At 45.6% G+C, this 15,671-nt stretch overlaps 1 protein-coding gene across 3 annotated transcripts in view; it reads left to right on the top strand.

Moving 5' to 3' along the window:
- Positions 1-15,671, top strand: part of LOC106572802 (copine-5) — a 195,618-nt gene that overhangs the window by 114,730 nt on the left and 65,217 nt on the right. For all 3 annotated transcript variants that reach the window (XM_045696442.2, XM_045696439.2, XM_045696441.2), the window contains 2 exons: positions 2,218-2,321; positions 4,077-4,181. In XM_045696442.2, coding sequence (XP_045552398.1) covers positions 2,218-2,321; positions 4,077-4,181 — 209 coding nt within the window. The remainder of the gene's footprint in view (positions 1-2,217; positions 2,322-4,076; positions 4,182-15,671) is intronic.

Below are 15,671 nucleotides of genomic sequence, written 5' to 3'. Positions count from 1 at the left end.
GCCATTACAGACATAACGCTGGCAGCACAGCCATTACAGACATTACAGACATAACGCTGGCAGCACAGCCATTACAGACATTACAGACATTACGCTGGCAGCACAGACATTACAGACATTACGCTGGCAGCACAGCCATTACAGACATTACAGACATTACACTGGCAGCACAGCCATTACCAACATTATGCTGGCAGCACAGCCATTACAGACATTACAGACACAACGCTGGCAGCACAGCCATTACAGCCATTACAGACATTATGCTGGCAGCACAGCCATTACAGCCATTACAGACAATACACTGGCAGCACAGCCATTAAATACATAACGCTGGCAGCACAGCCATTACAGACATTACAGACATAACGCTGGCAGCACAGCCATTACAGCCATTACAGACATAACGCTGGCAGCACAGCCATTACAGACATTACAGACATTACACAGGCAGCACAGCCATTACCAACATTATGCTGGCAGCACAGCCATTACAGCCATTACAGACATTATGCTGGCAGCACAGCCATTACAGACATTACACTGGCCGCACAGCCATTAAATACATTACGCTAGCAGCACAGCCATTACATACATTATGCTGGCAGCACAGCCATTACATACATTACGCTAGCAGCACAGCCATTACATACATTACGCTAGCAGCACAGCCATTACATACATTACGCTAGCAGCACAGCCATTACATACATTACGCTAGCAGCACAGCCATTACATACATTACGCTAGCAGCACAGACATTACAGACATTCCTCTGGCAACACAGCCATCAAATGTGTTTGTATATAAATTGTATTTTAATATTTAAGGACTCTTGGAAGATTAGTCCAAATGAGGACTAAAAGAGATCCAAATCAAATCAAATCACAGACATTACAGACATTATGCTGGCAGCACAGCCATTACAGAGATTACAGTTCACCGGGCACCGAAGACGTGGATGTCGATTAAGGCAGCCCCCCGCACCTCTCTGATTAAATCCGGAGACACATTTCAGTTGAATGCACTCAGTTGTACAACTGACTAGGTATGCCCCTTTCCCTTTCCTTCCCATTACAGGCATTATGCTGGCAGCAAAGACATTACAGCCATTATGCTGGCAGCACAGCCATTACAGCCATTATGCTGGCAGCACAGCCATTACAGCCATTATGCTGGCAGCAGAGCCATTACAGACATTACAGACATTACATACAATACAGCCAATATGGGGTTGGGGAGCATTCATTTAATGTGTACCAAATAGCACCCATGTCTCTAACAGTGCACTACTTCTGATTAGAGCCCTGTGGGACACCCTATTGGCCGAGGGTAGGAAATGGGGTACAATTTGGGACGTACCCATTGTCTCCATAATGGCGGTGCGTGAACACTTAAATGCTGCCAGAATGAGTGTGATTATGATAATAATACCAGGCTTTAAAATGTATCATTAGCTGAACTAAACCCCCTCTATCCCACCCTCCATCCAGAGACTTAAAGGCCATTTTCATTTTCTAAACCTCTTCTATTTCAGAGCCCCATTTTGTATGCACTCTCGGGCGTTTAGGGCTGTAATCACAACCTTCACAACCACAAGGTTGCACAATACATTTTAAACGTTGCTTTTTGATACTCCTAGTTTTGAATGCAGAACATGACTCGAGTAATAATTATTAATGTGTTTGTTCTTTAGCTGGGATTTTGGATTTGAAAATCAGGGCTCACTGGCTATGCGATGCTGCTGTGGTGTGTTGCTTATTAGGATGCAGTCAATGGGTTTATTTGGTCGTTCAGTGCTTTTATATCTTGGCACAAGACACCATATACAAAACACAACAGGAAGCATACAGAGAACCTGCAATCCTACTGGAGATTTACAATGTAATGTCTCCTCTCTCTCCCTCTCTCTGTATTTTTCTCCGTTCTCTCTCTTGGTCCTCTCTCTCGCTCTGCCTCCCTCGATCTCCCACCCTCCATCTCTCTCTCTCTCTCTGTCCCCCTCACTCTCTCTCTCTCTACCCCCCTTCTCTGCCCTCCCTCTCTCTGCCCCCCTCCCTCTCTCTCTCTCTTTCGCCCTCTTCCCCTCTCTCTCTGCCCCCCCTTTCTCCCTCTTCCCCTCTCTCTCTCTCTCTGCCCCCCTCTCTCTGTCCTCTTTCTCTTTCTCCCTCTTCCTCTCTCTCTCTCCCGCTTCCTCTCTCACTCTCTCTGCTCCAGGAAGTTGCCACCATGCAGTTCTGTGCCCACAAGCTGGACAGGAAAGACTTCTTTGGGAAGTCGGACCCCTTCCTGGTCTTCTACCGGAGTAACGAGGATGGAACGTGAGTTCTTCATTCTTGTTTTTCTGTTCGTTTTCTGGCTCTAATCTACTGTTTTACCAAAGAGAAGTATGAGGGCAAAATGTTGTAGTGGCCCCATCTCTTGACGGGCAGAGAGAAAATATTACATTTATTTCCTACAATTCTACACATTATACCATGGGGCGGAGAGAAAATGTGCCAGTTTTAAAGCAAGTTTCCTGAAATTCTACCAATTTTACCATGGGTTGGAGAGAAATATGTGCAGTTTTGAAGCACATTTTCTGCAATTCTACAAATTTTGTGTGGTGTTAATGAGTGAGAGTGACTAACTCCTGGGCACAGTTCGGTATTCAGCCTACTTTGTCACAACACAACTGATTGGCTCAAACGCATTAAGGAAAGAAATTCTACTAATTAACTTTTAAGGAGGCACACTTGTTAATTGAAAAACATTCCTGGTGACTATCTCATCAAGCTGGTTGAGAGAATGCCAAGAGTGTGCAAAGCTGTCATCAAGGCAAAGGTTGGCTATTTGAAGAATCTCAAACATAAAATATATTTTGATTCGTTTAACACTTTTTAGCTTACTACATGATTCCATATGTATTATTTCATAGTTTTGACAGAACTCTAGAGTTCCTCTGTGTAGATGGGAAATCCTTCCAGAAGGACAACCATCTCTGCAGAACTCCACCAGTCAGGCCTTTATGGTAGAGTGGCCAGATGGAAGCCACTCCTCAGTAAAAGGCACATGACAGCCCCCTTGGAGTTTGCCAAAAGGCACCTAAAGGACTCTCAGACCAGAGAAACAAGATTCTCTGGTCTGATGAAACCAAGATTGAACTCTTTGGCCTGAATGCCAAGTGCCACATCTGGAGGAATCCTGGCACCATCCCTAAGGTGAAGCATGGTGGTGGCAGCATCATGCTGTGGGGATGTTTTTCAGCAGCAGGGACTGGGAGAGTAGTTAGGATTGAGAGAGAGATGAATGGAGCAAAGTACAGAGAGATCCTTGATGAAAACCTCCTCCAGAGCACTCAGGACCTCAGACTGGGGCGAAGGTTCACCTTCCAACAGGACAACGACCCTAAGCACACAGCCAAGACAACACAGGTGTGGCTTCGGAACAAGTTTCTGAATGTCCTTGAGTGGCCCAAACAGAGCCCGGACTTGAACCCGATCAAACATCTCTGGAGAGACCTGAAAATAGCTGTGCAGCGACGCTCCCCATCCAACCAGACAGAGCTTGAGAGGATCTCTAGAGAAGAATGGGAGAAACTCCCCAAATACAGGTGTACCAAGCTTGTAGCATCATACCCAAGAAGACTCGAGGCTGTATTCACTGCCAAAGGTGCTTAAACAAAGTATTGAGTAAAGAGTCTGAATACTTATGTAAATGTGATATTTCATTTTTTTTAATTTTTTTTTTTATACATTTGCAAACAATTCTAAAAACCTGTTTTTGCTATGACATTATGGGGTATTGTGTGTAAATTGATAAGGGGGGAAAAAACGATTTAATCAATTTTAGAATAAGGCTGTAACGTAACAAAATGTGGAAAAAGTCAAGGGGTCTGAATACTTTCCTAATGTATGTTTTTAACTATATATTTAAATGTTTATCTAAGTGTTCAAACAAGACTATACCCATTGTAGAGTTAAGTAGGTGCTAGGTGCTAGGTGCTAGGTGTTAGGTGCTAGGTGTTAGGTGTTAGGTTGGGGGAGATGGGTAAGGGAAGTTGTTGTCAGGCTGTATTCATCCTTCCGTCTGTCCAGGTTTACTATCTGCCACAAGACGGAGGTTGTGAAGAACACTCTAAACCCAGTGTGGCAGGCCATCGCCATTCCTGTCAGAGCACTGTGCAACGGAGACTTCAATAGGTACTGTTATACACACACTATAACACACACGCAGATGGATATAGACACACACACACACACACACACACACACACACACACACACACACACACACACACACACACACACACACACACACACACACACACACACACACACACACACACACACACACACACACACACACACACACACACACATACAGATAGAATTTCAAAAATAGATTAAACCAGAAAGACCAGGGAGGTTTTCCAATGCTTTGCAATGACGGGCACCTATTGGTAGATGGGTAACAAAAAAACAGACATTGAGTATCCCTTTGAGCATGGTGATGTTATTAATTACACTTTGGATTGTGTATCAATACACCCAGTCACTACAAAAATACAGGAGTCCTTCCTAACTCAGTTGCTGGAGAGGAAGGAAACCGCTCAGGGTTTTCACCATGAGGCCAATGGTGACTTTAAAACAGTTACATAGTTTAATGCCTGTAATAGGAGAAAACTGAGGATGGATCGACAACATTGCGGTCACTCCACAATACTAACATAATTGACAGAGTGAAGAGAAGGAAGCCTGTACAGAATAAAAATATTCTAAAACATGCATCCTGTTTGCAACAAGGAACTAACGAAATACTGCAAAAAATGTGGCAATGGTTGGGGCAAATTACTGAGTACCACTCTCCATATTTTCAAGCATAGTGGTGCCTGCATCATGTTATGGGTATGCTTGTAATCGTTAAGTACTGGGGAGTTTTTCAGGATAAAAAAATAAACGTAATGAAGCTTAGCACAGGCAAAATCCTAGAAGAAAACTTGGTTCAGTCTGCTTTCCACCAGACACTGGGAAATTAATTCACCTTTCAGCAGGACAATAACCTAAAACACAAGGCCAAATCTACACTGGAGTTGTTTACCAAGAAGACAGTCAATGTTCCTGAGTGGCAGAGTTACAGTTTTGACTTAAATCTACTTGAAAATCTATGGCAAGACCTGAAAATGGTCATCAAGCAATGATCAACAACCAATTTGACAGAGCTTGAAGAATTTTGAAAATAATAATGGGCAAATGTTGCACAATCCAGATGTGGAAAGCTCTTAGAGACTTACCCAAAAAGTCAGCTGTAATAGCTGCCAAAGGTGCTTCTACAAATGATTGGCTCAGAAGTCTGAATTCTTATGTAAAGGAGATATTTCTATATTTCATTTTCAATAAATGTTTTCACTTTGTCATTATGTGGTATTGTGTGTAGATGGGTGAGGGGAAAAAATCGATTGAATCCATTTTGAATTCAGGCTGTTACACAACAAAATATGGAATAAGTCAAGGGGTATGAATTATATCTTAAGGCACTGCATATATGAGCCTACCCCCCCAAAAAACTGAAATAAAATAATAATTGTGCTGTTATACAATACATAGCCTACCGCATATTATGCATGGCAGAAAAACACCAAACAAACTGTTTTAAGATGTCTTTGGTACATAGTTGGTCCCGTGGTACCCAGACTTTTTATACTTCCCTACCCCTTCAAACATTCAACCTCCAGCTGCGTACCCCGTCTAGCACCAGGGTCAGCGCATTATCAAATGTTGTTTTTTGTCATCACTGGAGGTCTGCAGCCAACACACTATACGATACAATTATTAAACATAACAATGAGTGTGTGTTTTTGTCACAACACGGCTAATTGGAAGTGACAAATAGCTCTTATAGGACCAGGGCTCAAATAATAATATTATAATAATAATCAATCATTTTGCTCTTTATTTAGCCATCTTACATATAAAACTTTATTTGTTCATCGACAATTGTGAATAACTCACCACAAGTTAATGAGAAGGGTGTGCTTGAAGGGATGCACATAACTCTGCAATGTTGGGTTGTATTGGAGAGAGTCTCAGTCTTAAATAATTTCCCACACACAGTCTGTGCCTGTATTTAGTTTTTATGCTAGTGAGGGCCGAGAATCCACTCTCACATAGGTACGTGGTTGCAAAGGGCATCAGTGTCTTAACAGCGCGATTTGCCAAGGCAGGATACTCTGAGCGCAGCCCAATCCAGAAATCTGGCAGTGGCTTCTGATTAAATAACATTTTCACAGAACCGCTTGTTGCAATTTCGATGAGGCTCTCTTATTCAGATATCGGTAAGATATCGCTACATCACATTTAACATTGTCCGTAAGCTTGAGTTCATTTGCACTCAAAAAAAATCATACAATGATGGAAAGACCTGTGTGTTGTCCTTGTTAACGCAGACAGAGAAGAGCTCCAACTTCTTAATCATCGCCTCAATTTTGTCCCGCACATTGAATATAGTTGAGGAGAGTCCCTGTAATCCCAGATTCAGATCATTCAGGCGAGAAAAAACATCACCCAGATAAGCCAGTCGTGAGAAACTCGTCATCATGCAAGCGTTCAGACAAGTCAAAATTATGGTCAGTAAAGAAAACTTTAAGCTCGTCTCTCAATTTTAAAAAATGTGTCAATACTTTGCCCCTTGATAACCAGCGCACTTCTGTATGTTGTAAAAACGTTACATGGTCACTGTCCATATCATTGCATAGTGCAGAAAATACACGAGAGTTCAGGGGCCTTGCTTTAACAAAGTTAACCATTTTCACTGTAGTGTCCAAAACGTCTTTCAAGCTGTCAGGCATTCCCTTGGCAGCAAGAGCCTCTCGGTGGATGCTGCAGTGTACCCAAATGGTGTCGGGAGCAACTGCTTGCGTTACCACTCCTCTATGTCTCCCTGTCATGGCTTTTGTGCCATCAGTACAGATACCAACACATCTTGACCACCAAGTCCATTTGATGTCACAAAGCTGTCCAGTGCTTTAAAAATATCCTCTCCTGTTGTCCTGGTTTCCAGTGGTTTGCAGAAGAGGATGTCTTCCTTAATTGACCCCCCCATAAACATAACGGACATATACCAGGAGCTGTGCCAGGCCCGCCACATCTGTTGACTCATCCAGCTGTAACGCATATAATTCACTGGCTTGTATGCGAAGCTGTAATTGTTTCAAAATATCTCCTGCCATGTCACTGATGCGTTGTGAAACGGTGTTGTTTGATGATGCCACGTTCGACGTAAAGATGGGACCAAGGCGCAGCGGGAATGTGTATGCTCATCTTCTTTATTGAGAAGAAAACCAATATAAACACTTAAACAAAAACAACGACGAGAAACAGTCCTGTAAAGCACACAGCTACACATGGACAACTACCCACAAAAACCCATGAAAAAACACCCCTACTAGATAGGACCTTCAATTAGAGGCAACGAGGAACAGCTGCCTCCAATTGAAGGTCAACCCAATAAACTAAACATAGAAATAGAAAACATAGAACGAACATAGAAATATACTAACATAGAACATTAACCAAAAAAACCCGAAACACATAAAACAAACACCCCTTGCCACGTCCTGACCAAACTACAATAACAAATCACCCCTTTACTGGTCAGGACGTGACAGTACCCCCCCCCCCCCCCCCCCAAAGGTGCAGACCCCGGATGCACCTCAAACAAAAAACACAAAAATAAACCCCAAAACAAAATAATCCCAAACTAAAGGGAGGGAAGGGAGGGTGGCCACCGTCACTGACGGTTCTTGTGCTACACCCCCCTCCTCAATCCTCCTACTATGGAGGTGGCTCAGGCTCTGGCCTTTGTCCCCAACCTAACCTGTCCACACCCGCTGAAGGCTCAGGGCTAAAGCGCGTCGTTGGAGACCTCGGGCTGAGGCGCATCGCTGGAGACCTCGGGGGGCGACTCTGGGAGCTCCGGACTGGCGGGCGACTCTGGGAGCTCCAGACTGGAGGGCGACTCTGCGCCGGTTCCGGACTGTAGGGCAACTCTGGCTGCACCGGTTCCGGACTGTAGGCCGTCTCTGCAGGCTCCGGACTGTAGGCCGTCTCTGCAGGCTCCAGACTGTGGGCCGTCTCTGCAGGCTCCGGACTGTGAGCCGTCTCTGCAGGCTCCGGACTGTGAGCCGTCTCTGCAGGCTTCGGACTGTGGGCCGTCTCTGCAGGCTCCGGACTGTGGGCCGTCTCTGTCGGTTCCCGGACTGTGGACCGTCTCTGTCGGTTCCGGCCTGTGGACCGTCTCTGTCGGTTCCGGACTGTGGGCCGTCTCTGTCGGTTCCGGACTGTGGGCCATCTCTGTCGGTTCCAGACTGTGGGCCATCTTTGCAGGCTCCGAACTGTAGGACGTCGCCGGAAGCACTGGACGGGGAACTGTCACCGGAAGCTCTAGACGGGGAACTGTCGTCGGAAGCTCTAGACGGGGAACTGTCGCTGGAAGCTCTGGACAGGGAACTGTCGCCGGAAGCTCTGGATGGGGAACTGTCGCTGGAAGCTCTGGACGGGGAACTGTCGCCGGAAGCTCTGGACGGGGTACTGTCGCCGGAAGCTCTGGACGGGGAACTGTCTCCGGAAGCTCTGGACTGGACAGGCGCACTACAGGCCTGGTGCGTGGGGCTGGCTTTGGAGGCACCAGACTGGTAACACACACCTCAAGGCCAGTGCGAGGAGCAGGAGCAGGACGAACTGGACTGGGCTGACGCACTGGAGGGCTAGTGCGTGGGGCTGGTACTGGAGGTACCAGACTGGAGACATGCACCTCAAGGCTAGTGCGAGGAGCAGGAACAGGACGTACTGGACTCGGCTGACGCACTGGAGTCCTGGTGCGTGGTGCTGGCTTTGGAGGCACCAGACTAGAGACACGCACCTCAGGTCTAGTGTGAGGAGCAGGAACTGGATACACCGGGCTATGAACAAGCACTGGAGGTCTGGAGCGCACAGCCTGCACCACCCGTCCTGGCTGGGTAGTCACAGTAGCCCTGCACGGGCGGAGTGCTGGCACAGGGCGAACTGGGCTGTGCAGAGGCCTGATGGCTGCCGTGCGTAGAGCAGGCGCAGGGTAGCCTGGGCCTAGGAGACGTACTGGTGGCCAGATGTACTGCGCAGGCATACTCCTACCTGGCTGGATGCCCACTCTAGCACGGCACTTGCGAGGGGCGGTAATCGCTCACACCGGACCGAGCGTGCGCATGGGCGAGATCGTGCACACTTCCGCATAGACCGGCGCTCTTCTCCCCGCCAAACGCTCCCCACACGGGGAGTTGGCTCAGGTCTATTGCCTAACCTAGCCACACTCCCCGTGTGCCCCCCCCCCAATTTTTTTTTTATTGGGGGTGCCTCTCGGGTTTCCTTGCCAGCCATGTCCCAGTATAGCGTTCTCTCCAATCTCCTGCTGCCTCCGCTCTCCTGGCTTCCTCCACCTGTTCCCATGGGAGGCGATCCCTTCCAGCCTGGATCTCCTCCCAGGTGTAGGATCCCTTTCCGTCCAATATCTCCTCCCATGTCCATAAATCCAAAGAGCACCTCTGCTGCTCCTTCCTCCGCTGCTTGGTCCATTGGTGGTGGGTAGTTCTGTCACGTTCATCATAAAGATGGGACCAAGGTGCAGTGGGAATGTGTATGCTCATCTTCTTTATTGAGTTCCCCAAACTACAATAACAAATAACCCCTTTACTGGTCAGGACGTGACAGATGAAGTCATTGTCTGTATAGTTGTTTTGGCCTTTCCCCCAGCATTGTCCCAGCCATATCCAAGGCAGCTGTCACGTCCTGACCAGTAAAGGGGTTATTTGTTATTGTAGTTTGGTCAGGACGTGGCAGGGGGTGTTTGTTTTATGTGGTTCGGGGTTTGTTGGGATATGTACTTATGTAAGAGGGGTGTTTGTTTTATGTGTTCCGGGTTTTGGGGTACTTTATGTTTTGTATTTCTATGGTTTTTCTATGTTGTGTATTTCTTTGTTGGCCTGGTATGGCTCTCAATCAGGAACAGCTGTACTTCGTTGTTGCTGATTGGGAGTCATACTTATGTAGCCCTTTTTTCACCTGTCTTTTGTGGGAAGTTGTTTTTGCACTGCTAGGGTTAGCCTGCAAAACTGTTTAGCTGTCATTCGTTTTCTTGTTTTTGTTACGTGTTCAAGTTTATTAAAATAAACGTTAAAATGAGCACTCAACCCGCTGCGCCTTGGTCTACTCCCTTTGACGGCCGTTACAGCAGCAGGAAGAATTAAGGCCTCCTCAATAGTATGGGGCTTGCCTGTCCTAGCCACTCGGTAGCTCACCATATAAGACCCTTCTAGCCCCTTCTTATTAATGGTATCTGTTGCTTTTATACATGTCTTACTACTCGAAAGTCGTCTTAGTTCTCGCTCAAAAAACTCCTGTGGCTTATTTTTCTAATTGGCATGTTTTGTTTCTAAAAGAGTGACTGTTTCATTGAGTTGTGACATAGTACTTTTGCACATATAACACACTGTGGCTGAGGAAAGGCACTACTCCCAATATAAGTGAACCCCAAATCAATGTAGTTCTCATCATATTTACGCCTCTTTGATGGTCCAACGTCCCTGTCTGTTGTTCGGTGCTTTCCCGGGTAAGGGGGCAGTGGCTCTTCGGCTGCGTCAGATTCACAACTGTCAGTGTCCATGCTAGCTGGGCTAACAACAAATGTAGAATTACTGATGCTAGCATTGGATGTGCTCGTGGAAGCAGAACAACTTGTGTCGCCGACAGGTGCAGGTGTAGTACTGCTGGTAGTAGCAGTACAACCAGTAGAGCTGGTATGTGTCTCTATGGATGCGGGCCTTACTTTTTTTAACCATTAATACATTTTCGAGCAAGCGGAATAAGCAGCGGCTACGTTTGGCTACAACCGGACCGTTAATGGAATTCCCGCGATCGAGTAACGGTTAATGTGATTGGACGTTAATTATTTGACTAGGCTACCTGTATTTGACATTGTGTTGGTTATTTCGCTGAACACCTAGATGGTTTCATTTTATTTTTGGCCAGTGAAACAAGGCTAGTCAGGCGAGGGAGGGAAAACCTCACCCAGATGTATAGCCCCGTTGGAAAATATAAATGTACTGTTTGAAAATGTGAATTATTATTATTATTATTTTTTTTAATGTGAATCACATTTTTATTTAGCGTACCCCCGACGACATTGCGCGTACCCCAGTTTGGGAATACCTGGTCTATATATATACATACATATATATATATATATATATATATATATATATTATACACTGCTCAAAAAATAAAGGGAACACTAAAATAACACATCCTAGATCTGAATGAATGAAATAATCTTATTAAATACTTTTTTCTTTACATAGTTGAATGTGCTGACAACAAAATCACACAAAAATAATCAATGGAAATCCAGTTTATCAACCCATGGAGGTCTGGATTTGGAGTCACACTCAAAATTAAAGTGGAAAACCACACTACAGGCTGATCCAACTTTGATGTAATGTCCTTAAAACAAGTCAAAATGAGGCTCAGTAGTGTGTGTGGCCTCCACGTGCCTGTATGACCTCCCTACAACGCCTGGGCATGCTCCTGATGAGGTGGCGGATGGTCTCCTGAGGGATCTCCTTCCAGACCTGGACTAAAGCATCTGCCAACTCCTGGACAGTCTGTGGTGCAACGTGGCGTTGGTGGATGGAGCGAGACATGATGTCCCAGATGTGCTCAATTGGATTCAGGTCTGGGGAACGGGCGGGCCACTCCATAGCATCAATGCCTTCCTCTTGCAGGAACTGCTGACACACTCCAGCCACATGAGGTCTAGCATTGTCTTGCATTAGGAGGAACCCAGGGCCAACCGCACCAGCATATGGTCTCACAAGGGGTCTGAGGATCTCATCTCGGTACCTAATGGCAGTCAGGCTACCTCTGGCGAGCACATGGAGGGCTGTGCGGCCCCCCAAAGAAATGCCACCCCACACCATGACTGACCCACCTCCAAACCGGTCATGCTGGAGGATGTTGCAGGCAGCAGAACGTTCTCCACGGCGTCTCCAGACTCTGTCACGTCTGTCACATGTGCTCAGTGTGAACCTGCTTTCATCTGTGAAGAGCACAGGGCGCCAGTGGCGAGGTCATTTTGCAGGGCTCTGGCAGTGCTCCTCCTGCTCCTCCTTGCACAAAGGTGGAGGTAGCGGTCCTGCTGCTGGGTTGTTGCCCTCCTACGGCCTCCTCCACGTCTCCTGATGTACGGGCCTGTCTCCTGGTAGCGCCTCCATGCTCTGGACACTACGCTGACAGACACAGCAAACCTTCTTGCCACAGCTCGCATTGATGTGCCATCCTGGATGAGCTGCACTACCTGAGCCACTTGTGTGGGTTGTAGACTCCGTCTCATGCTACCACTAGAGTGAAAGCACCGCCAGCATTCAAAAGTGACCAAAACATCAGCCAGGAAGCATAGGAACTGAGAAGTGGTTTGTGGTTACCACCTGCAGAACCACTCCTTTATTGGGGGTGTCTTGCTAATTGCCTATAATTTCCACCTGTTGTCTATTCCATTTGCACAACAGCATGTGAAATTTATTGTCAATCAGTGTTGCTTCCTAAGTGGACAGTTTGATTTCACAGAAGTGTGATTGACTTGGAGTTACATTGTGTTGTTTAAGTGTTCCCTTTATTTTTTTGAGCAGTATATATATATATATATATATATATATATATATATATATATATATATATATATATATATATATATATATATATATATAGTTAAATTATAGTAATCACCTTTGAGTGTGGACTGTATTAATATGCATACTGGATGGACTGGTTACCTTATGCTCCAAACTTTCTATCCATGAGTCTGGGAGATATCTTACTGGCCTCTATACTGTTGGTTCATTAATTGTGCAGACTTAGCCTACAATTATAGGGATCTTGTATTTGATTTTGAAAAGCCTAGTATGAAGGCATTGTTTTTATATTTTCAGAAAATGGAATATGCTGGCACATTACCTTTAGCTACAGAATATCTCACCACCATGTGTTTCCATCTCCTCCTCTCTCTCCTTCATTCCTTTCTCCAGCACGTGGAGAGAGGGGCTGTAAACAGTTTAATTTAATGTTTTTCGTGATGAAAACATGTTACTATCGATGTCACCGAACAGATTTTATTTGTTTTCCCAAATTAAGCACTTGGTAGCAGCAGGAACAGGGTTGGAGAGACCATGGCATGCAGAGTACTGGGTAGCTGCAGGAACAGGTTAGAGAGACCATGGCATGCAGAGTACTGGATAGCAGAAGGAACAGGTTTGGAGAGACCATGGCATGCAGAGTACTGGATAGCAGCAGGAACAGGGTTGGAGAGACCATGGCATGCAGAGTACTGGGTAGCAGCAGGAACAGGGTTAGAGAGCCCATGGCATGCAGAGTACTGGATAGCAGCAGGAACAGGGTTGGAGAGACCATGGCATACAGAGTACTGGATAGCTGCAGGAACAGGTTTGGAGAGACCATGGCATACAGAGTACTGGGTAGCAGCAGGAACAGGGTTGGAGAGACCATGGCATACAGAGTACTGGGTAGCAGCAGGAACAGGGTTGGAGAGACCATTGCATGCAGAGTACTGGATAGCAGCAGGAACAGGGTTGGAGAGACCATGGCATGCAGAGTACTGGGTAGCAGCAGGAACAGGGTTAGAGAGCCCCTGGAATACAGAGTTTGGGCGGAATATCACCTGTTGCACAGCGAGAGGCTGCATGCTCCTCACACAGTGTAAAATACTTTACAATATACATACATTTAAAAAACATTAACATGTAGTGTGTGTGTGTGTGTGTGTGCGCGCTGTGTGCGTGCATCAGTGCATATTCGAGTGCATACAGATGACATGTATTTTTGCCCCTGTTCCTGTCCATTTGATAATGGGCCAGTCTAAATTGAAAAGTCATTTTACATGTTAATAAAGACAAAATTAAATTGAGAATAGTCTGATGGGTGAAAATATGATCACTTGATGAGAGAACAGCTGTGCAGCCTGAGGGAAGGAACAGGGAACAAGCTTTTTTTGAGACTTTCTCAAATCATCGACAGTCTATAGTTCCATCATGCAGCCCATATATGTGTTGATTTCTGAGACATTCTAAGGTTTGTATCATTCACAACTAAAGTTGCCAAATAACTCTAAATCTATCTTATAGGACCTGTTTCAAATGATCACTTTAATGCTCAGCATAGCCACTTCATATGCGCACTTACTCCGGAATGGGAAAAATGTCCTTTCTATTTTATTAAGCTAAGTTCAATTATATTCTTACTAGAAACTCATAGAATATAAAATAATGGCACGGGACTTCAAAACATATCTTGTTAGTTAAATGAAAAAGCCTACAGCCTATGGCAAGAGAGCATAGGCCAATTCATATTCTGTTCTTCTGAAATACATTTTCTTCATATCAGAATGTCTTTTTAGACCTGCCTAAAATAAATAATGGATTTATTTTGATGACGTACATTATATTGATATATTAAACTTTTTAAATGTAGATGTTCCAAAGGCTCCCACCAGTGGCTTGTATGCATGGAGGCCTGGAGGTGATAAATGTGTTTATGGTAATTAACGGTCAGTTACATTGAGACCAGCAGCCTTTTGCATGACAATAACCGGGTGACAAAACGTCATAACCGCCACAGCCTTAGTCATGCCAATAAAGCAATTTGATTTGAATTGAAAGACACAGAGAGATCGACACAGAGAGATCGACACAGAGAAATAGACACTGTAAGAACCGACGCTGGAGATGAGAAGCAGGTACGGGGAGTTGAACATTTAATGTAGCACAGACATGGAACAGGACAGGAACAGCGTCAGAACACGGCTACACAACGACATACGAACATTAATGCAGAGGCGGGGAACAACTTCGGCAACAGACAGATATAGGGGAGGAAATAAACACAGGGGAGTGAGTCCAGGTGAGTGTAATGAATCGCAGAAGCGTGTGACGAGGGGAGCAGGAGTGCGTAATGATGGTGGCAGGAGTGCGTAATGCAGGGCAGCCTGGCGCCCTCGAGCCCCAGGGAGGGAGAGCGGGAGCAGGCGTGACAGACACAGAGAGATGGACATAGAGGCCTTATCCATCTCTGCAACGGAGACTTCGACAGGTAGGACACACACACTATACACACTCACACACACTATAACACACACTCATAATGGGAGAATGGGGGCGGTGGCACAATTTAGATATTGGTGTAATCATTTCAAAATGTGTCAGCCGAAGCGAATTTAGATTTGATTTTTTATTGTTATTTTATCTGTGGCTCAAATGTAAAGTTATTACACCTCTATCTCTCTCTCTAACTGCCTGCTGGAGCTTGGCTTGGCTGCTCATTGATCTGCAGGGCTTGCAATAGCATTTCAGATAAGGCTCTGATTGACTGCTTCTTCCAGAGGCTTGCGTCCCAAATGACACCCTATATAGTGCAGTACTTTAGACCAGAGACCCAATACCTATGGGCCCTGGTCAGGAGTAGTGCACTACATAGGGAAATAAGGTGCAATTTGGGGCACAGGCCATCTCTTTGGGAGGGAGAGAGAGAGTGAGGAGATGTAGTGAAAGGAAGAGAGAGAGAGAGAGAGAGAGAGAGAGAGAGGGCGCGAGATAG

This window comes from Salmo salar, chromosome 15, assembly GCF_965601325.2.
Source record: "Salmo salar chromosome 15, fSalSal1, whole genome shotgun sequence".
Taxonomy (NCBI): Eukaryota; Metazoa; Chordata; class Actinopteri; order Salmoniformes; family Salmonidae; genus Salmo; species Salmo salar.
This window is presented reverse-complemented; position numbering and strand designations above follow the sequence as displayed.